Here is a 24,434-nt window from a genome sequence, read left to right on the forward strand (position 1 = left end):
GAAAAATTATTATACACACATTTCTGAATAAAATTTTATATATAAAGCATCCCAAAGATCTTAGTGCAATTTTAAGCTTTGAGCTTAAAACTATAATAAGACTTTTGAAACATCTTTATAGAATATACACATAAAATAGACATAAATGTGTGTGTATATAAACACAGATATATTTTGTAGGTTTATAAATCAATATCCTATCTTAAATCAGGAAGGAAAGAAGCAATCACAACTCACATTTATTTTTTATGTTATTTTTTAAAAAAATCTTACCTTCCATCTTTGAATCAATATTGTGTATTGGTTCCAAAGTAGAAGAGTGGTAAGGGCTTGTCAATGGGGGCTTGCCCAGGATCCCATAGCTAGAAAGTGTCTGGGAGAAAATTTGAACCTGGGACCTCCTGTCTCTGGGCCTGGCTATCTATTGAAATACCTAGCTGCCCCCAACAACTTACATTTATCTAATACTTAAAGGTTTTAAATAATGATGACAGCTAAAATTTATATAGCACTTGCTTTGTGCCAGGTGCTATTCTAAGGAAAGAGATAGAATTTAACATTTCAGTCAGAGATAGATGGAATCTCCCCTCTCACCAACATCCCTTCTACACACACACACACACACACACACACACACACACACACCCACACACACACACACACACTACACTCCTCTGCAGATCAAACTTACCAAACTATCAGTAATCTGGTTAGACCTTTTCAAATTTAAAAGGAAAATCAATCAAATTTAGATAAGAGGGACTGGAAAATACTTCATCCAAGTTGAAGAAATTAGACTTCTGAAGCAAGGTACAATCAAACAGAACGTCCCTCAAATACCAGGCAGAAAATTCTTAATGCAAAAGTTTCAGGGCAGGACAACACAGCCTTCCGTGTCATTTTTGCTTTAGTAGATCCTGCTATATAATTGAGACTCCCAGGAAAAACGTCATGGTAGGTCCACAGATTTTCTGCCTTGCAGGTCAAATGTTTCTGACCAGGTTGTCTATCAATCCTGTCCTTGTTCCCTAACCCTAAACCCAGTAGTTTCTCTGTCAAGTAAAGTTTAAGCTCTTCTGCCCAAATTCAAGGCCTTTCAAAATTGGGTGCTACCTTAGTTTTTGAGATTTATCTTCCTTCTCTTTGCTTGTCACAATCACTCTAAAAAATCTCATCCCTTCTCTCTTCACTAGTGACTGACTCCCCCTTGAACACTGTTTTAAGAAGGGTGCTAGCCATGCTTCATCTTACACATTCACTCACACCTAAACTCTCTCTCTCTCTAGAATCCTTTTCCTTCTCTTCATCTGATGTGGAGGAAACTGGTACCCTTTCTCCTTGCTACCTCCATTTCCACCTTTGTAGTTCCCCTTTTTTTGTATTGTCTTCTTCCATAAAAGTGCCTTCAAAAGACTATCTTACTTGCTGACAATTGGATCTCTAACACCTATCACAGTGCCTGGCATGAATGTTGTTGTTCAGTCATTTCAGTCAATGTCCAACTCTTTGTGACCCCATTTTGTGGGGTTTTCTTGACAGAGATATAGGGGTAGTTGCCATTTCCTTCTCTAGCTCATTTTAAAGATGTAGAAACAGAGACAAAGTTAAATGACTTCCCCAGAGTCACACAACTAATAAGTGTCTGAGGCCAGATGAAATCTTCCTGACTCCAGGCCTGGTGCTCTATCCACTGTACCATCTAGCCATTGATTAATAAATGTTTATTGATAGACTATTTTTTGCTAGTCCTATGTATGTATGTATGTATGTATGTATGTATCCATCTATCCATCAATCTGTCAGTCTGTCCTTCAGTCTGTCTGTCTATCCATCCATCCATCCATCCATCTGTCTGTCTATCAATCTGTCTATCTATTAGTCTATCAGTCTGTCTATCCGTTTATCTATGTGTATCAATCTATCAGTCAGTATGTTTATCAGTCTGTTTATCTATCTGTCTATACATCCATCTCTCTGTTCTGTCTATCTGTCTATCAATCTATCAATCTGTTTATGTATCTATTTATCTATCTATCCATCCATCCATCATCCATTCATCCATCAATCTATCTCTTCCCTCCCTCCCTCCATCCATCTATCTATCTACCTACCTACTTTGATTCCCCTTCATTCACTTAATATTTCAGACAGCAGAGATTACTCTGCCTCCCTAGACACACTCTTCTGGGCTTTGCTTACACTCTCCCCTAATGCCTAGAATGGCCTCCTTCCTCTTCTTCAATTACTGAACTCAATTCAAATGTCACCTCCTCCACAAAGCTTTTCCTGCTCCCTGCAATTAGTAACAACCTCTGGGCACTCCCATACCACTCTGTATCTCCTGTAATATGACATGCAATACCATAATGCCATATAGCATATGAGAGCGATGCTATATTTGTGTCCTATTTATTATTAGACTATAAATTCATGAGATGAGGGACTTTGTTTTATATAAATTTTGCATCCCTCTCAGAACCTAGCATAAAGCCTCCACACAGTAGGTGTTTCCTTATTAATATTTGCTAAATGAATCCTCCAGACTGCTACTAGCGGGACACCCCAGGGATCTCTTATATAACTCTACTTTAGTGTACCAATAGGAATATTTACTTTATAGAGGAATAAATCTGTATTACGACCCCCATCTTACTTATCTCTGAGGGATTATAATACTTATCCAATTGCACATCGAGTAAGTAGGAGAGCTGAAACTTAAGCTATAGATAATGTCTCCCAGGGCAGTTTTTTTTTCTGCTACCCCAAAATGAGAAGAAATATTTCTACTAACTGCAATGATAGAGCACAGAATCAAAAAATGTCAAACTTGGAAAGGAACTCAGTGAAAATCTAGTTTAGCTTGTCCCTGAAGAAAATCCTTATTATTTGCTTTTGCTTGAAGACATCCAAAGAGGAAACTATCTCTAAGTCAGTTTGTGCATTTTTAGGATATATTTTCATCCTTAGATTAAGCCTCAGTTTCCCTCTGTGCCTTTCATGCGTTGCTCCTAGTTCTTTTGACTGGGGCTAAACAGACCTCTTCCACAAGAAAGCCTTTTTATGTTCTTGAAAATGTCCCGTCTCTGACATGTCTCTGCTTATTTGACCCTGGACAAGACACTCTAGACAACTCTCTATGGTGCAGATAAGTTATTAATTGCATTTTAGATGGAGTCTTCTCCTCTAAGAGTTCTCTCCACAAACAAAATCACATCTCCAGTACTGATCCATCACCAACTGGAGTCAGGAGACCTGGGTTTAAATCCTGATTCAGATATGGTATAGACTACATGCCTTACTAAGCCTTCTGAACCTCAGCTTCCTTATCCATGAAATGGGGTTAATAATACTTCCTTGACAACAAGAACTGTCTTTTAACTTTCTTTGTAGCATCAATTCTTAGCACAGTGCCTGGCACGTAATAGGGGCTTTGTAAATGCTTGTTGACTGACTGTGCTGCCTTTGTCATAAAGTTGTTGTGAAGAACAAAAATGACCATTTTTGCCAACTTAAAGGCCCTATACAAGTCTGAGTTGCTCTCCTTCTTATCACTGCTTCTGAGTCACATCAGTTCCTTTTTAAGAAAATTAAAATGAAAAAAGCTGAATTGCCTAATGATTAGCTTCATGGAGTAACAGGACAATGATCGTGCTAGGCAGGTACTTTTTGTATTCCCCATTTCACAGTTAGGAAAACTGAGGCTCATCAAAGTTAAGTGACTAATATTCAGTATTACAAGTATCTACAAAATATGAGAGGCAGAATTGGAACCCAGAAGTCTCCTGACTACAAATCTAATACCAGCATAGTTCCACAAAATCATAGAAAAACAAGGCCATGAAACAGAGAATTATTTCCCTCTTCAAAACAGTATTGGGGGGGCAGCTGGGTAGCTCAGTGGATTGAGAGCCAGGCCTAGAGACGAGAGGTCCTAGGTTCAAATCCGGCCTCAGACACTTCCCAGCTGTGTGACCCTGGGCAAGTCACTTGACCCCCATTGCCCACCCTTACCACTCTTCTACCTAGGAGCCAATACACAGAAGTTAAGGGTTTAAAAAAATGTGGAAAAAAAACAGTATTGAGGGGCAGCTAGGAGGCTCAGTGGATAGAGAACCTGGCCTGGAGAAGGGAGGTTCTAGGTTCAAATCTGATCTCAGACACTTTCTAATTGTGTGACCCTAAGTAAGTCCCTTAACCCCAATTGTCTAGCCCTTACTTCTCTTCCATCATTGAATCAATACTTAGTATCAATCCTAAGATATAATGTAAGGGCTTGAAAAAAAGGTATTAAAAATAATGAAGAATTGACATCCTCTGTTGGTCCATCTACCACTAGGCATGTCCATTTCCTCCTACCTTCCCCTGCCCAGAAAAAAAAATACGATTTCACATTTTGCTCTTTACAGCAGTCCCTTGATAACCACAGCTTACATCTGTGTTGTACCTAATAGGTTTTATCTCATTTAATGAACAAAGCCTTTTGCACAGAGAATTAGACAAGGCATTGCTTTTAATGATCCTGAAATGATATCATATCTTTAAATCCTGGAATCATTAAGAGCTTTATAAACAATGGAAGATGGCTATTGATGCCTATGCAGGGTTCGTGTCTTGTCCTGTTCTTCCACAAGCTGGAATACTCTCTGCTCCAAACTGGAGCCAGTCAGACATTGCCAATGAATATGATCAGCCTGCAATCTTCCCACTAAATCTCTCATTCCCTCCCCAACTCACACATCCTGTCTACTGAGTCCTTCTTTCTCTCCAAATTCTCTCTGTCCAAATGTGGCAGCTTTGGACACTGTCTCATCATCTGTCTCAGCTTTCAGGCAAGCACTGGAATGATTCAAAGACAAAGCTTCAAAACCAACAACTGGCTCCTCCCTCATCAGCCTTTTCTTACCTTGAATTCGACAGCCCACTCACATCATCCTCCGGCTCTTCCATGACCCCCAACAACTCGGAGGGAAGGAGAATGTCTCTGTTGACATTATTCACCCAGGTTTTCTTCACTCTGGCTGTTCTGTTCTGATTTGGCTCAACTGAAATATGAACCAACAAACACAGCAAGGTTATTGCCTCCACAACCCCATAAAAGCTGTTACAGGCCAATTGCTGATTTGAGCTGTAAAGCTAGACTTCTAGAGCCCAGTTTAGACAACTGCCACTGACCATATCAGGCAAATTCCAACTCCTAGTTCAGATTCTAGCTCCCCCTATTTTGCCTGATTGCCTCGGCTAGAAACTCCCCCTTTCATAGTCTTCGAGTACTTAGCTTGTAGTGTGCACATGACATTGCAGGATATCTAAGTTCTAGCTCTGGTTTTACAAGCCATGTGACCTCAAATGACTCACTTCATCTCTCTAGGGCTCAGTATCATCATCTGGAAAATGGGAGTGTTAAAAACACCTGTCACTCATGCTTTCCAGTTTTTCTGTAAGGACAACAACAGGAGTAAAAGCAGCTGACATTTTGCACCTTTTGGTTCATAAAGTATTTCTATACATCACTAGTTTTAATCCTCAAAAAAAATCCCCACCTCACTGACAAATAGGCAGTTTTTGTTGTTGTTGTTCTCTTTCGCAGATTATGAAACAGGCACAGAAAGGTAGAAAGTGATTTGCCCCAAAATTCCAAAAGCCAAGATTCATAGACCCATAGACTAGGAAAGGACTTCAGAGGCCATTTAGGGAAGCCAACCCCTCCTGGAAACATGCCTTCCCTCTACATCATCCCAAAGAAGTGCTAATCCAATCTTTCCTTGACATTTCCAAGTGGAGTTGAGCAGGACCAGCAAAACAATTGATGCACAAAGACAACAACATCATCAAAAACAACTTAAAAAAATTTAGAACATGGATCAATGCAATCAATAATAAACTCTAAAGGAGCCTGGGAGTGGCTCAGTGGATTGAAAGTCATGCCTAGAGATAGGAGGTCCTGGGTTCAAATTTGCCACCAGACACTTCCTAGCTATGTGACCCTGGGCAAGTCAATTAACCCCTATTGCCTAGCCCTTACTGCTTTTCCACCTCAGAACTAAAACCCAGCATGGATTCCAAGACAAAAGGTAAGAGTTTTATTTTTAATACTAACAATAAAACACTAATGCCAGAGGACTGAAGATAAAGCATGCTAGAGATGAATCACGTTCTCCTGACACAGATATAATGATCTTAAAATGCAAAATGAAAGCTATATTTTTAGGCAGGGCCAATGTGGGAAGATGTTTTGATGGTCTATGGGTATTTTTTATGAGGCTTTGTTTGTTTGTTTTTCAAATTGTCTGGTTGAAAGAATGGGGAAGGGGACAATAAAATTGTGTAAAAACAAATAAATGAGTAGTTTAAGTAAATAAATAAATGAAAGAACGAATGGCTAGACAGACAGATGGATAAAAAGATAGATAGGGAGAGAGAGACAGACAGACAGAGAGAGAGAGAGAGAGAGAGAGAGAGAGAGAGAGAGAGAGAGAGAGAGAGAGTGTCAGTCCACGGAGGGTTAGGATGGGGAGAAGATATTCTCAAATGATGGGGAACTTTATAGCTCTCTAGGCAGCTCATGTCAATCTTGAAACACTTCTGCTTATTAAGTTGTTCTTATCATTGAGCCAAATTATGGCTGCCCATTGGTCCTGGTTTTGTCATCTGGGGCTAAACAAAACAAAATCCATCACTTTTCTACATGATAGCTTCAGCTATATGAAGATATCCTCTTCCTTCTTGAGTCTCTTCTTCTCCAAGTTAAGCAATCCTAGTTCTTTTGACTTTTTTTTGGTTGTTGTTTGTTTGGTTTTGGATTGGAGTATTCAGTCCCCTCACTATTTCACATACTAGCCCCTAGATATGCTCTAGGCCAGAGATGGGCAAACTATAGCCTACAGGCCAGATTCAGCCCCCTAAAATGTTCTATTGGCTGCATGACATTATTCCTAATCTGACGAATACAATGAGTAGGATACAATATAATGAAACTTCGAAAGAGTTACCTTAGAATCAGACTGACAGATGAGCATTTCCTTTCCTTTGGCCCCCTCTTTAAAAAGTTTGTCCATCACTGATCTAGGCTATAAATATCTTTCTTTAAAGGTAGCTTCCAGTGCTGAACATGTGATATACTCCAAGTTGTCTATTGACTAGGTAAAAGTACGATAAGATGATCATATCCCTCTCCTCCTGGTTAGTATAAAGAAGTTTTTTTAACCCCTTACCTTCCATCTTAGAATCAATACTGTGTATTGGTTCCAAAACAGAAGAGAGGTAAGGACTAGGCAATAGGAGTTATGTGACTTTCCCAGGGCCACACAGTTAGGAAGTGACTGATTTTAGTTTTGAATACAGGACCTCTTGTCTCTGGACCTGGTTCTCAATTCACTGACCACCTATCTGCTTCCAGATGTTATAAATGTTTAATGCAGGCTAAAAGCACATGAATTTTTTTTACTCCCCTGCCTTACAGTTGACTTTTATTTATTTATTTTTATTTTTTTTTAACCCTTAACTTCTGTGTGTTGGCTCCTTGGTGAAAGAGTGGTAAGGGTGGGCAATGGGGGTCAAGTGACTTGCCCAGGGTCACACAGCTGGGAAGTGTCTGAGGCCAGATTTGAACCTAGGACCTCCCGTCTCTAGGCTTGACTCTCAATCCACTGAGCTATCCAGCTGCCCCCAACAGTTGATTTTTATTGAGAATAAATAGAGAGATGAAATGATGAGTCCTCTATCCCGAAAGATCTTCCATGAATTCCCATATCCACCCTCTCCTATTCTAAAACATCCTTCATGAGATGTTGCTATCCTAGTTTAGAGGTAAACTGTAGGAGAATGGAGAGTAGCTCTAAATTTAATAATAAGATCATAGATTTAGAGCTGAAATGGTAGAGGTAGTCAAGTCCAACTCTTTCTTTTACTTTTGAAAAAACTGAGGCAGCTTAGGGTCAAACAGGTAGACAGTAAGTGTCTGAGGCAGGATTTGAACTCAGATTTTCCTGACTCTGCTCCTGGTCTTCTTTATTCCTTGCCCAACCTCTGACTTGGAATCAGAGGAATTGGGATAGGATATTGGTTCTCCCATGTACTGGCTTTGTGACCCTTGATAATTTATTTCACTTTCCTGGGACTCAGTTTCCCCATTTGTAAAATGAAAGAGTTGGATCAGATGAGATGTGAAGTTTCTACTGGGTCTAAATCTACCATTTGTGGATTCCTCATGCAAAGATTTGGTCCTATCACTACTCAAAACTATTTAGTGGCTCTCTTATCATCTATTGAGTAAAGCTCAAATTCTTTTGACATTCAAGACTTCATAATCTAGTCTCAATTTGCCTTTCCAGCTCTCTCCTAGGATTTCTCTACCGTACCCTCTATGCTGTGGCCAAATGAGCCTGCCCTATGTCTCTCAATTCCTCACACTTTTCTGTCTCTCTGTCATAGTTCACAATATTTCCTGTTCCTAGAATGTCCTGACTTCCCCTCTTTGTCTATTGAATTCCTATTCATTTGTTCAAGTCCAATTATAATGCTCTTCCTTCTGGGAAGCCTTTCCTGATCCTCAAGGAAACAATGACCTCCTTCTTGTATTACATACAGAATTTTGCTCTTTTTTTTTTTTAAGTTCAGACTTGTGATTTCATTGGTATAAGAAGTTTCCAATAAGGAAACTCCCTTTATCAATACAGATTGCAACATCAACTACTTATAATCGTAGGGAATTGCCTAAGATATTGAGAGATAATAATAACTATTATCATTATTAGTTAGCACTTTAACATTTGCAAAGTACTTTCTCTATGCTATCTCATTTAGCCCTCACAATAACCCATGGCTACAGTCAGAAAGACATGAATTTGTGTTCCATCTCAGATACTTAGGGGGAAGCTAGGTGGTGCAGTGGATAGAGCACCAGACCTGGAGTCCAGAAGAACTGATTTCAAATCTAGCCTCTGACACTTATTAGCTGGGTGACCTTGGGTAAATCACTTAACCCTGTTTGCCTCAATTTCCCCCTTCTGTAAAATGAGCTGGAGAAAGAAATAATAAACGATTCCAGTATCTTTGCCAAGAAAACTGCAAAGCAGGCCACAAACAATTGGACATGACTGAAATGACTGAAGAACAACAAACTCAGATACTAGCTGTGTGACCTTGGGCAAGTCACACACTGGTACTCAGTTTCTTAAACTGCAAAATGGGAGCAGTTAGACTCAGTGGCCTATAAAGTCAGTTCTAACTCTCAATCTGTGATCCACAGATTCTTCCACTATTCTGTACTGCATTTTATCATAGAGTATTTAGTTCTGGAGTCAGAAGACCCGAGTCCAAAACCAGCTTCTGACACTTACCACCTGTGTTGTGACCTTGAGGAAATCATTTCATCTGTAAAATCAGAGAATTGGCCTCAATGATTTCCAAGCTCTAGAGCTAGATTTTCAAGTTCTAGATCTGTGATCTTATAAATGTGAATTCTTTTATATTATAACCATTTGTATACAGGACATCATTTTTCTGTAACCAACACATTCGAAGATCTTTTGCTAAAACTGAAAATTATATACAATAGTGAACTTCACAATTTAATAAGTATTTCTTATACAAATATACAAACTTTACAACTGTTCTTAGGTTTATCAGAGCTACCATCAACACTACTCTTGTACTTTGGGGGCCATTAATATACTAAATAGCATTAATGAAACAAAGAGAACTGCTCTGACACAGTTATTGCTCTAGGTCACACAGCTATTAAGTATCTGAGGCCAGATTTCAGCTCAAGTCTTCCTGACTCCAGACCAAGGCTGCATGCACTGGGACACCTAAAGTCTTTCTCTTTAGCTCCTACATTTCCATGGTACTTGGCTTTTGCAAAGTCATGTGTTTGTAAGCCAGACCACTGGACAAAGAATGATGCAGGAGCTAATGTTTGGCGCAAAACAGTGTAATGACTTGGGGCAGCTAGGTGGCTCGGGGGATGGAGTACCAAAGCCTGGAGTCCAGAGAGCATGGGATTAAATCTAGATTCAGATACTTCCTAGCCATCTGACCCTGGGCAAGTCACTCAATCTGGTTTGCCTAGCCTTTGATCTTCCATCTTAGAGTTGTTACTAAGACAGAAGGTAAAGGTTAAAATAAATATATATAAAATATTTTATAATAAAAATGTATTTACTTTATTATTGTATATATTATTTATCTATAAACACATATATTTTATTTATATTATTTATACCTACATATATATATATCATTTTATAATAAATTGTGAATGTGTATGTGTATATATATGTACATATATATATATATATATGCACACACAATTTATATAGTCACACTAAAGCTTCCCACAGCAAGAATTAGTGTGATTGGGTGAACTGCCACTTAGCAAAATGGCTCAGATTTATCATATAATTAAAATGTTTTATTTAAAGTATTTTTCTGCCTTCATTTTTCTCAATTACCAGTCACACATTTCTGAATTCATGTATGTTGAGTTTGCATAAAACAAACTCCTACTGTATGTGCCACCTTTCCTAAATTCTAAGATGGAAAGAAGCATGCCTTATTTAAGTTTTTGTTCCCCACAGTGCCTGATATACAGTAAGCATTTAATAAATGTTGAATGAATTGAAGAGTAGGAAAACAAAATAAACATCCACATCTGTAATAGGAACTCTAATATAAAAGATTCAAAGGAAAAGTCTAAACAGAAGAGGATGAGAGATTGAAGATAATACAGAAGAAACGGCTAATGGCTTGCCATTACAAGAGAGTAATGAAGCCACACACCTCTTGGGAGCCTTTCATCTAAGGCTTTCAAAACATTTTCCCAATATAATCCCAAAGGAAAACAGAGGCTCTGACAAATAGGAGAAAAGTCTGCTCAAGGCTCACCAAACAGCAAAGAGGAGGTACCGTCCGTCCCATCATGTATTCTGAGACATTCATTAATGGTTCCTCCACAGCGTCAGTGACAAGCTCCCATTAATCTCTATGGCAGTCATATGTTTGTCCTAATGAGCCAGGTCTCACGAGGACGCTGGGGACTGGCTGAAGCTAAAGGCTCAAATCAAGTTCTCAGCCCTGAAGAAAAACAGCCAGCAAAATTCTGCTGCAGCCCAAAGTTTGCAGAAATTTTAGACGGGCAAGGAAGAGATGTTGGGAATCAAAACACACTTCTTAAGAGAAAGAGCTGAAAGGGAAATAGAGGTCAATTTCTTCCACATCATTCTTTCTAGTTCCTAAACCAGATTCAGCAAAATGTCCAGGTTCCAGACTTATCTGTTCAGGTTCTGAAACATCTGGAAAAGAATACTTTAGATTCTGCAAAAGCTAAGTATCAAGGAAATGTATGAGCTAAGGAGAAAGACCTTAGGTGGCAAAGTGCGTTCACTCCTTGGTCTGGAGTCAGGAAGACATGAGTTGAAATCTGGCCTCTGAAAGCTGTGTGACCTAGAGCAAGTAACTTGACCTCTGTTTGGCTCAGTTTCCTCATCTATAGAATTGGAATAATGATAGTACCTACTTTCCAGGATTATTGTAAAACAAAAATGAGATGATATTAGTAAAGCACTTAGCACAGTGCCTGGTATGTAACAGTAAGCACTATATAAGTGCTAGAAGCAGCAAGATGGCATATTGGGCAAAGAGTACTGGGCTGGAAGTCAGGAAGATGTGAATTAAAATCCAACCTCAGATGTTTAATAGCTGTGTGACCCTGGACATGTCACTTAACCCTGTTTGCCTCCGTTTCCTCATTTGTAAAATGAGCTTCAGAAGGAAAGGCAAACCACTTCAGTGTCTCTGCCAAGAAAACCCCAAATGGGATCACAAAGAATCCAAATGACTGAAACTACTAAACAACATCACAACAAAAATATAAATGCTAGCTATCATCATCATCATTATTTTTAATGATCTGTTCCAACTCTGGAATCTGGGATTCAGATGACTTGAATTTCAGTTCAAACACTCATTAGTTGTGTGATCATTAAATCAACCAGCATTTAATTCTCTTTTCTAAATAGTATTTTATTCCCCTCCCCCCCAATTACATGTAGAGACAATTTTTGGCATTTTCTTTACTTTAAGATCCAAATTCTCTCCCTCACTCCCACCTTTAATGATTATTCTGATATAGATTTTATTTGTGCAATCAAAGCATTTAATTCTTAATCTGGGGTCATGCAACTTGGCTTAAATTTTTTTTAATTAACTATTTCAATATAATCAGTTTCCTTTCTAATCCTATTTTATGCACTTAAAAAACATTATTCTGAGAATGGATCCACCAGTCTGCCAAAGAGATTCATTACAAACAAGTTAAGAATTCCTGATCTCTACTGTGCAAGGCACTGGGGATACAGAGACAAAAATAGAAACAACCTCTGCCCTCAAGGAGATTACATTCTACCGGGGAAGCAACTTGTACCTATTTAAATATATATGAAATATACACAAAGTAAATATTAGGGTAGTGGCAATATGATTGAAAAGAAGAGGATTGACCAATGCTATAAAAAGCAGAGCAACAGTTCTGAGAATATGCTACTGAGTATGGGAAGCAAGAAAAGTCAAGGGTGACTCCAAGATGAGAACCTGAATGACCAGAAATTTGGTGGCACCTTCAAAAAGGAACAGAAAGGGGGCAGTTAGATGGCTCAGTAGATAGAGAGCCAGGCTTGGAGACAGGAGGTCCTGGCATCAAATTTGGCCTCAGGCACTTCCTAGCTGTGTGATCCTGGACAAGTCACTTAACCCCCATTGTCTAGCTCTTACCACTCTTCTGCCTAGGAACCAAAACTTAGGATTGATTCTAAGATGAAAAGTAAAGGCTTTAAAAAAATAGGAAAATAGGACAGAAGAATGGGTTTTCTTTTGGGCAGGGGAGATAATATTGTTTTGGACAGGTTGTCCTTGGCATGCCAGTGGATCATCCAGGAAGAGATAGCCAAAAGGCAGTGGATACATGATTGGACTACAGTACAGGAGAGAAAATAAAGCTAGATATATAGATCTGGGAATCACTGCATATGTATACTTGAATTCCTAAAATCTGATGAGATCAATTGAATGAGTGTGGAGAAGGTAGACAGAGCCAAGCCTTAGGGAATGTCCATGAATTGTCGGTGGGAAGTGGATGATAATACAGTAAAGGAGACAGATGGAATTAGACCAGTAGAAGGAGAACCACAAGAGATTAATGTCAAAGTAGCTAAAGGAGGAGAGAGTATCTAAGAGGTGAGAGCAGGAGATAAAACAGCCCCAAAAGCTGCAGAGAAGTCAGTTAGAAGATCAAGATGGCCTCTGGCTTTAGCAATTAAAGAATTATTAATAACCTTAAAACAACTACAGGATGGGGTGAGAACCTAGGATGCTAGGGGCTGAGGAGTAAATGCAGGTGAGGAAATGGAAGCAAAAAGGAGATAAAACTCTTTCTAGGAGACCCAATATAGAATGATATTGGAAAAGCAGTCAGCTGTAAAAGGTTTTCTAAGAATGGAGGAGACCTAAGCAATGACAGAGGAGACAAGCTGTTTTACTAATAAACATAATGGAAAAAAAGGAAACAAAACTATTTTGTGGATTACAAGGCCTCTAGCCTCCCTTAGGATCTCTGTAAGTTTCCTGTTTATGGTGTGAATGAAAGACAAAAAATAACAAAATGGACAGCAGAAAACGTCCCTCATTTCTGAAACATTTTAGCTGTGTGACTTCTCTGGGTCTGCCTTCCCTCCTTCCTCTCTTCATTCCTTCCTTTTCAGTCAATTGTATTTTTATTTTGTTAAATATTTCCTAATTACATTTTTTGATGTTTTTATTTTTTCAGTTACATGTAGAAACAGTTTTTGACAATTGTTGTTTTTTGACAATTGTTTTTTGACATTTAAAAATTCCTATTTTCTCCCCATCCCCAGCAATAAATAGTCTGTTATAGCTTACATTTGGCCGTTTTCTTTTTCTTTTTCATTTTCTTAAACCCTTACCTTCCATCTTAGAATCAATACTCTGTATCAGTTCCAAGGCAGAAGAGTGGTAAGGGCTGGGCAATAGGTGTTAAGTGACTTACCCAGGGTCACACAGCTAGGAAGTGTCTGAGGCCAGATTTGAACCTAGGACCTCTTGTCTCTAGGCCTGGCTCTTAATCCACTGAGCCACCAATGGGGCCTTTTCTTATCCATAAAAGGACAAGGTTGAATTCAATGCCCTCTTAGGACCCTTCCAACTCTGTGATTCTTGACCTTTTAACCTCTATAAATTAGTTTACTTATCTGTAAAATTAAAGGGTTGGAGTTAATGACTTCTTATGTCCCTTTAAGTCTACGATGCTATGACACAAGCAGGAGTTCTTCCGGAATTCACGGACTCTAAAAAGGTCTTTGGATAGATTTTGGGGAAGCAGTCTACTTGTTTTAAAAATATTTTGGTAACTTTTATCTCAGTGTAAATGGTTTCCCTCATAATATTATATAATCTATTTTATGCATTTAAAAACATGATTCGAAGAAGGGGTCCCTAGGCTTCACCAGACTGACTGCCAAAAGGGATCCATGACCTAAAAAAGTTAAGAACCCTTGTAGTAGAGGACAGCACCAGTAGATTATAGATTTCATTATACTTGAAAATTCTCCTCTGAGTTAGGAAGACAGATCATTTTGCTTTTCTACCTACTTTTTTCCTCCCTGCTTAGAATAAATGCAAAAGACCACCTTGACAGATTCCACCATCCATAGCAATCTGCTTATTGGATTTAATTCAACCAGAGAGGGTGACTTTGGGGGAAAACAAGGCAGTGTAGTTTTGGTACTTTGCTGCCCACTGGACTGTGTTCCCTAGGCATTTAGTAACTCATTTTCTCTAATTTAGAATGTCAGTTCCTGGGGCTACTGTGATCTATGGGGAAATAGAAGGGGGTTGGCACTGCCTGGGCACAGGTTGTGTTTAGCTCTGGGCAAGTTTCAGGCAAATCAGGGATAAGGCTTGGATGCCCTAGGCAAAGTTGAAAAATTATGCCTTTTGTGCATTATTGTCCATCTGAGGCTTTGAGCAGTCTACTGGAACACACACCACTTGACATATCACTACATAAATATCTATTGGCCATACAGAACAGAATTTTCTGTCATTAAAATATGTGCATTTATTTAAAAATCACATTAAAAATGTCCCTCACTGTGCTATTCTCCCCTCTTTCACTCCTATCCTCCAGGACACTGCATCATGCCTTACCTGCCTACTCCTCTTGTCTCTAATTTCAGAGATGCTGATGTAAGTCAAGAGGCTTTATCCAAATCTGAGCAGGCTTTTTTATTTTTCCGTTCAACAGCAGCCTCAACAAAATTATATTACAATGCTCCATTTAATTTCAGAAGTCTCTTTCTTGTTTTTGCCACAATTAGGGCCCAGTGACTTAGAGACTAACCTTATTTTAGGAATAGTTGAATATTATTTGACATCACATATTGCTTAGAATTCTCTAATAAACTTATATAGTATGGGATATTGAAGCTATCTATGCATTTTTCCTATCTTCATATGAGGCTATGAACTCCATAAGAGCAAAGACCATGTCTTATATAAACTATAGCTCTCCCAATATCTAACAGAGTCTCCACTTAATAAATGCTTGTTAGATGGATTTATGAATAAATGAATTTTATAGCTTCTGAGTTTTAAAGAAAACTAAGAATTCTTAGAGGTAAAAGTGAGGAAGAAACATTCTGGCTAGAAAAGAATCTGTGGGAAGGTATGGAGATAGGAAATGCGATACCATGTGTGAAGGCCAATTTGACTAGGTTAAGAATACCAAGGGAAATAATGAGCAATAAGTCTTGAAAGGTAGAATGGAGCCAGGTTGCAAAGGGCTTTAAATGCCAAGCAGAGGAATTTGTCCTTAATCCTAAAAGTAATGGGGAACCATTAGAGTTGGTTAAGGAGACAGTTAGGTAGATAAGTGGATAGAGCATTGGGTTAGAGTCAGGAAGACATGAATTCAAATCAAAGAACTGGGCAACTCACTTAATCTCTGTTTGACTTAATCTGTTGGAGAAGGAAATGACGGACCACTTCAATATCTTTGCCAAGAAAACCCCATGGACAACACTGTTGTGCTACGGTTCACAGGTTAGGAAGAGTCAAACCTAAATGAAGGACTCAACAACAGCAAAGAGTGGAGAAATGGCATGGTAGACCTGTACCTCAGAAACATGACCTTGGTAATCATGTGGAGAATGGATTGGAGAAGAAAAAGACTGAAGAGAGGAAGACCAAGTAGGAGGCTATTATAATAGAGCAGATCAGAGATGGTGAGGGACCATCATTGAGAAAATATTGGCATACTGTAGCAGCAAGCAGTTTAAATAATTAAAGCTACTACATGATTTCTCAGTGCTATCTAAATCACCAAGATCTTCTTATTCAGTTCTGGACTCTCTGGTAAAACAAAATGCAAGTTGGGTATGGAGAGAGATGTTCATTTCTCTTTAGCCCCATAGAATCTTAGGGCTATCATTTGACAGAGGCACATAAGGATCTAGTAATTTGTCAAAGATCATATAGTTTATTATTGGCAGAACTTGGTTTAGAACTCTTATATTCTGACTCCCAGTACATTATTCTTTCCAGCAATGCCCATTGTCTTCTCCCAGCATCCAATGATAGAAAATAAAAGACATACATACCAGTTCCCACTTAAAGTCTTTCAGAGATGGAGGGGGCTGCAGATATCTACAGCTTTAACTTAAACATATCTCAATTTATTGCCATAGAATCTTGATTCGCAGGCTTACTGAACCAGATGGGACCTCAGAGGCTAGCTTTCCAACTCCCTTATTTTACAGATGAGAAAAATGAAGGCTAGAGAAATTAAGTAATTGTTCAAGATCATAGAGATAGTGTCAAGAATAGGGCCTTTGAACCCAGGTCCTATGACTCTAGAGTCAATCCTCTTTCAGGTGTAATATGTGGCCTTTTATATTCCTTCTCTCTCTCTCTCTCTCTCTCTCTCTCTCTCTCTCTCTCTCTCTCTCTCTCTCTCTCTCTCTCTCTCCCTCTGTCTGTCTGTCTGTCTCTCTATAGATACAGATATAGATATAGATATAAATATAAACTTAGCCAGCCAGCCCACATTTCATCTAAATGAGAATTGCTTTCTGTTTGCTTAATTTGAAGCTTGGCTGTCCCTCTCTAGCTGAGACTGGATGTTCAGGAGCTAATGATGGGCCAAACTCTCTTGGACCAGCACAGAAATTTTGACCTGCTATTTCCAACCTGGATCCAGTTACCCCTCCTTAGGCAACCTCCCAAAGTTCATCATATTAATGCTAAACTTAATGTGGAACCTATCAGCTTAGCCTATGGAAGCTGATCTTTAAAAATCCACCAATCTCACCTCTCAAACAGCAGGGATTACAGGCATTTACAGGGATTTTAGGCCTGGCTGAAAAAAACCAACATTTTTTTATAACACTCCCTCTTATCCCTTTAAGTCTAGTAAATAATAACTATTCTAAGAATAATTTTAAATACATCAATTATGAATAAGATTGCAAAGGAAATCAATTATATTAAAATGTGATTAACAAAAACATTTTTAATTCAAATTCCAAGACCCCAAGTTAAGAACACCTGGTCTAAAGAGATTAATGTAAGAGGCCTAAATGAGTTTGAATCTTAGGTCCATAATCTTAGATCATAAAACATTTTGTTCAACAGAATCACTTAGCTGCAATCTCAGAATACTTCAAATATAAACCTTACCTGTTCTTCTAAACCCTTTCCTTGCCCTCATGGCCTCATACTTTTCCTTCTTATCCTCCCAAATACAAGGTAGGTAATCAAAATATTAACTCACCAATTATTTGTGGTTTCTTTTTTCTCATCGATTCCCGAATTATGTCTGCTCCATGGATTTTATCTCTGTGTCTCTTGGACTTAGCTTCATAAAACCATTGGCCACTCATATTCTTCAGTTGTTGGTCATCTTTAATTTTTTCAGGCAAATGTCTGGAAAAAGAAGGGGGGAACAAGGTTTCACTTGGTCAAGGGTGCACACTGGATAAATGACTTCATTGTGCTACTGTTTAAATAAAAATAAAAATACCCCACCCAGACATACAGGATCCAATCTCTCAGATGGTCCCACAAACTGTCCAGACGTCTCATAAATAAATGTTTGCCCCCGTTTGACCAAAAGTTAAGGAAACCAGAGCCAAGATTCTTAAAAATTCAAAGTTCCCATCATCCATGATCCCTGAAATTCCAGAAACAGAGATTCTTTTCTCTGGCTTGAAACTTCACGTCCCCTCTAAAAACAAAAATCCCTGGGGGAAGAGTAACATATTAAGGCCAGATGAGGCATTTTTACATTCTGGTGTGAATGAGTATCTCAAGACTGCTGTCTGAGATCAGCTTTTGAGAGAAAAGAAATACTAGATTCAGTGCCTAGCACTAGAAGGGAAAAATAGGGGTAAGGCAAGCTGAAAGTACTGAAGGTAAGCTTGTCCTACTTTATGATTTTGCCTGGGGCTAGTACTCAACCCCCTTCCCTCACTCTTCTGTCTCCTCCCATGCTGGATACTAAGTTTTGAGCAAAGCCTTATTTTCCCTCAAAACTCAGAAGGAGCTTTCAATGAGTCCATCCAGAAGTCAAAGAATGCCATTACATCAAGTTTGTAAATGGAACCATAAGCTTCTCCAATAATAACAGTTGCCTGTTCTTCCCTTCCCCATGGAAAACACAAACATCTAACTCATCTCTACTCGTCTCTTAACCCTAATCCTTGTCACCCACATGTCCCAATAACTCATGCCAACCCTTCCCACACTCTCCCCTTCTTTATTTCCATTAATAAAAATGATTATAGTAGAGAGAATTGGACGTTGTGAATAGCAGGTCAGCCTTGGAGCCAAGAAGACTTGGGGTTCGAGTTCTACTCCACTAATATAGTAATAGCCGGGTGACCATAAGCAAGTCACTTTCTAAGATAATAAACTTCAGATGAGTTACTTGTCTTTGTTAATAAGGAAAATTTCTAGTCATTCATTCGATTGCTAACCATTTATGAAGCCCCTACTAGGTTCTAGGTACTGTATGGAGCCGATGCAAAGAAAGGCAAAAGGCAGTCCCAGTTGTCAGAGAACAGAATAAACAACACACACAAGGTATAAACATAATAAATTAGAGATAATCACCAGAGGGAAAGTGCTAGCGTTAAAGAGAGTCAGGAAATTCTTCCTGTAGAAGGTGACATTTTACCTAGAAAGTCAGGGAAGCCAGGAGATTGGGATGGGGGGGGGGGAGAGAATATTCTAGGAATGGAGCCTATGAAAATGTATGGAGTCTGGAGATGGAATGTCTTGTTTGAAGAACATCAAAGGAGGCCACTGTAACTGGATGTTACAGTGTAATTAGGGTAATTAGGGAGAGTAATTAGGGAGAGTAAAATATAAGAAGACTAGAAAAGGTAGGAGAGGGCCAGGTAATGAAGGTCTTTGAATATCAAACAGAAGTTTTTTCTATTTGATAGTGGAGGTCAGAGGGAACCACTAAAGTTTACTGAAGATGGTGGCAATGTGGTCAGAGTTGTGCAATAAAAATATTAATTTTACAGTTGAATTGAAGGTAGATTATAATGGGGAAACACTGAAAGTATGCTACCTGGATGAAATCATAGTCTTGGACAAATTATAAAAATAACAACTGGTGTGTGTGTATTGTGGCAAGCTTCTTTAAGGTTTGCAAAGCACTTTATATTCTTTACCTCACTCTACCCTTGTAATGTAATTTTGTTTTACAGATCTAGAAACAGAGACAGGTTAAATACCTTCCCATCATAGTAAGCATCAGAGGGAAGGTTTGAACTCAGATTATCCTCAGTTTCTTCCCCTAAATAGTTTTTCTACTCCTTCACATAAATTGAAATCTGGTTTTCCCACAGGACCTAGTGGTCACTTTTAAAGAAGGATTGTTCCCATTTCCTGTTTCTCCATCCCTAGGGTCTAGAGGGGAAGTCAGTGTATAGGGGAAGTTAGTGTATCCCAGCTCCCTGCTGCCACTTCTTTCTAAAGCATATATGTCTAATCATGTTAACCCTCTGCACAAGAAGTTTTAGATGTTTTCTATTGCTTCTAGGGTAAAATATAAATTCTTCAGCTTGGCATCTAAAGACCTTTGCAGATTGGTTGCTGCTTCCCTTTTCAGGATTATTAGACATTGCAGTTAGCTTCATATGATGTACCCTCTAGTCAAACTGCTTCCTGAACACACTATTCCTTTCTCCTTTGCTTCAGCTGTTTCCCCGTGCTCGAAATGTGCTCCCATCTCATCATTTGCTGCTTTTAAAATATACCTAGCTTCCTTCAAGGCTCATCTCACTTGTCATCATCTACAGGAAGCCTGGAAGTCAGTCTTTTTTGATCTTCTACTAGTGTTGCTAGTGATCTCTTGCACTTTCTTAAATTACTGTATTAAATTAAATATTATTGTATTCCACTCTGAACTCCCTTTAGAATGCAAGGCTCCCCAAAGGTAGACACTTTTTTCTGTTTATGTCCATGGAGTTTAGCTCAGTACCTTGCATAAAGTAATCACTTAGTAAGTCCTTGTTGAATTGGACTAGAGTCTAGATCCTTTGTTTTGCTTTCATCATCACTGGTGAACCTCCCTTTTCTTTGAAGTTTCTAATTGTATCACCTTATCCAAATATCTGTTGCTGTCTTTGCTTACCTCCTGGACACTCTCACCATAGTCTCCATAATCAAACAAGAAGAGCTAGCTAACACTTTGGATAGAAGTCAGCCTTCAAATAGTTCCAGGCAGACTGGAACAATTCAAGCTGAAACTAAAAAATGGAAAGTCCTATATTTACATTTAAAAAAATTAAAGAAGTCAAGTAAAGGATAGGAGAAAAGGGGTGAACTTACCTCAGAGGTGAAGAAAAGAGCTAGATATTTTAGTGGACTTTCAAGCTTGATATGAATTAACATGTTAGCAAAGCAGCCTAAAAAAATAAGGCTATCTTTATTCATTTATTCATCCATCCATCTATCTATCTGTCTGTCTGTCGATCCATCTATCCATCTATCTGTCTGTTTATAGCAATCCACATCTATCTATTTCTATCAATTCATATCTATCAAAATATCTATCCACCAATCTCTCTATTCATATTTATCTATCCATCTCCAATATCTATCCATCCATCCATTCATCTGATTTTTTGTTTTATTTTGAGAGATTTCCCTATCTCACCTGGGAAGGAAGCACAGTAACTACACACAGACCCATTTCAATACTGATCAGCAAGAAAGCTTTAACCTACTCCATTTTTCTGACCTGGATCAGTTTACTCCTCCTTAGGCAGCCTGGTGGCCCTCTGCTCCCAGGAGCACAGCATATTGCTACGAGCTTTAGTGAGGACCTTTGATTGCCTTGAGCCCTACTGCAGCTCAGAACTCCCCGGCTCAAGAGGCAGCTGAATAGTTCAGTGGATAGAGTGCCAGACCTGGAGTCAGGAGGTCCTGGGTTCAAATTTGATTTCAGACACTTCCCAGTTGTATGATCCTGGATAAGTCACTTAACCCCCATTGCCTAGCCCTTACTACTCTTCTGCCTTAGAACCAATACTTAGAATTAATTCTTAAGTGGAGGAATTCCATGTGAACTGGAACGACCTCCAGGAATTGATGCAGGGTGAAAGGAGCAGAATCAGGAGAACATTGTACACAGAAACTGATACACTGTGGTACAATTGAACATAACAGACTTCTCTATTAAAAGCAACGCAAGGATCCAGAGCAAGATTGAATGACTTATAAGAAAGAAAACTAGCAACATTCAGAAGAAATCTGTGGGAGTAAAAACACAGATGAAAAACAACTGTTTGAACATATGGGTTGATGGGGATATTATTGGGAAGATAGATGCTAAATGATAACTCTAGTCCAACTATCAATAATATGGAATTAGGTCTTAATCACTGATTCATGTAAAACCCAGCGGGATTGTGTGTCAGCTACAGGGGGTGGGGTTTGGGGGAAAGGGAAAGAACATGAAACATGTAATTATGGGAAGATATTCAAAATAAAATTAAAATTAAAAAATAAAAATAAATAGAATTAATTCTTAGATAGAAGGTAAAGTTAAAAAACAAACAGAATGACTTCAGCATTGTAGCATCATGCATTAACTGCCTAACACCCCACTGCCCTCCATTTTATCCTCTTTCCTAAAAGGGATTTTTGAAGGGACTCTCATCCAAATGTTGGTCAGCTTCAATCCTAAACTTCTGTCAAACCCAAGATAAATATATAGTGATTATAAGGACAAAAGTATATGAACCATGAGAATGAAACTCACAAAACTCGTGACTGCTGGGCAGCATCTGGTTCCTCAGAATTCTTAGTCATTGTACACAAGAAAAAGGTTTTGGGTTTCTTGTTTGTTTATGTTAATGGAGAAGGAAAGAGGCAAAATGTTGTTAAACAGGAGCATGACTTTTTCTCCCAAATGGCTTCCAATCCTAAATTTAATAAAACAATCTTTTCTCCTCCCCTTTTCTCCATTATTTTGGAAGAAACAATTTATCTGGATGATGTTTAATGTCTCTTCCAATTCCAGGATTCACTGGAAGATTTCATATATACACTCGAACTATAAAATTCACAAGGATAAAGATCCTTAGAAATTATAGATCTATAATGATACATGTAAAACCCAGTGGAAATGCACATTGGCTGGAGGTGGGGGGGAGGGAAAGAACATGAATCATGTAACCATGGAAAAATATTCTTAATTAATTAATTGAAATTTTTCAATTAAAAATAAATTATAGGCCTAGAGACAGGAGGTCCTAGGTTCAAACCCGGCCTCAGACACTTCCCAGCTGTGTGACCCTGGGCAAGTCACTTGACCCCCATTGCCCACCCTTACCAATCTTCCACCTATGAGACAATGCACCGAAGTACAAGGGTTCAAAAAAATAAATAAACAAACAAACAAATAAATAAATAAATAAATAAATAAATAAATAAATAAATAATAGATCTAAAGTTGGAAGGGCCATTAGAGGACATCAAGATCAATTCTTCATTTTATTGTTGAGGAAACTGAGGCTGAGAGTTTAAGTGACCTGCCCAGGGTCACAGCTAATCAATTGTCTGATATAAGATGTGAACTCAGATTTCCTGACTCCAAGCCCAGCACTCTTGCTCTCCCTTAATAGTAATTAAATAGTAATTAAAAGTAATATCTACAGCATATACTCATCTATTTCTTCCTTCTAAGACCACCTATTGAACTTCCAAATAGTGTTAAATAAGAATAATGACATTTGCATAGTTTTTTTTCTTTGAACATTTATTTTTCATTTTAGACATATGCTGTATATTGGTTGCAAGGCAAGGAAGGTAAGGACTAGGCAATAGGAATTAAATGACTTGTCCAGGGTCACAAAGCTAGGAAATATCTGAGGCCAGATTTAAACCTAGAACCTCCTATCTCTAGGCCTGGTTCTCAGTCCACTGAGCTATCCAGCTACCCCAATTTTCATAATGTTTTGAAGTTTGCAAAGTGCTTTACAGATATCATTTCAATTGATCTCAAAATCCTGGGAAATGGGTTTTATTATTATTATTATTATTATTATTATTATTATTATTATTATTATTCCCATTTTATAGTTGAAAAAACTGAGGAATACAAGGTTGAATGACTTACCAAGGGTCAAAGAGCTAATAAATGTCTAAGGCAGAACTCAAAGTCAGGTCCTTGTGACTCTAGGACCAGTTCCTCTAGTTAATACATAGCTGCCTCATACTATTGCAATTCATTTTCCTCCAGTTGTTTGTTCTAAAAAAAATGATTATTACAGTTTATTTTGACAGTTCTTTAAGTTTATAGCAGGAAGGTAGATGGCACAATGGATAAAATACCAGGCCTGGGGTCAAGAATACCTGAATTAAAATCTACTGTGTGACTCTGGGCAAGTCATATGACCCTGTTTACCTCAGTTTCCTCATCTGTAAAATGAGCTGGAGAAGAAAATGGCAAACCACTCTAATATTTCCGCAAAGAAAACCTCAAATGGAGTCAAGGAGTCAGACACAACCAAAATGACCAACAACAACAAAACTTTAAAATAAGCATCTTCCTTTGCAACATTCCTACAAGGTGAGGAATTAATTACAACCATTCACGTTTCTTCAGCTCAAAAAGGAATCATGATGTCCTGGTAAGATCATGGGATCTACAGTCAAAAAAGCCATGTGAGTAATTCATTGACAATTACCATCTATATTTCATATCAACTAATTACATTGCCATCACCCCCATTTTACAGAGGAGGGAAACTGAGGCTCATGGGATTTTAGTGACTTGTTCAGGGGATACAGTTTTTAAGCTTCCAAGGAGAGACTTGAAACACTGGCATGCCTTCCTTTGAAAT

At 38.4% G+C, this 24,434-nt stretch overlaps 1 protein-coding gene across 2 annotated transcripts in view; it reads right to left on the reverse strand.

Moving 5' to 3' along the window:
* SYTL2 (synaptotagmin like 2) overlaps positions 1-24,434 on the reverse strand; it is a 105,719-nt gene that overhangs the window by 60,694 nt on the left and 20,591 nt on the right. The window contains exons 2-3 of one of the 2 annotated variants that reach the window (XM_044668200.1): positions 17,843-17,994; positions 4,904-4,979 (exon numbers count right to left, since the gene is read on the reverse strand). In XM_044668200.1, coding sequence (XP_044524135.1) covers positions 4,904-4,979; positions 17,843-17,994 — 228 coding nt within the window. Of the gene's footprint in view, positions 1-4,903; positions 5,043-17,842; positions 17,995-24,434 lie in introns of both variants that reach the window. The other variant, XM_044668199.1, reaches the window with a different exon arrangement.

The sequence above is a fragment of the Gracilinanus agilis genome, chromosome 3 (genome assembly GCF_016433145.1).
Source record: "Gracilinanus agilis isolate LMUSP501 chromosome 3, AgileGrace, whole genome shotgun sequence".
Classification (NCBI taxonomy): domain Eukaryota; kingdom Metazoa; phylum Chordata; class Mammalia; order Didelphimorphia; family Didelphidae; genus Gracilinanus; species Gracilinanus agilis.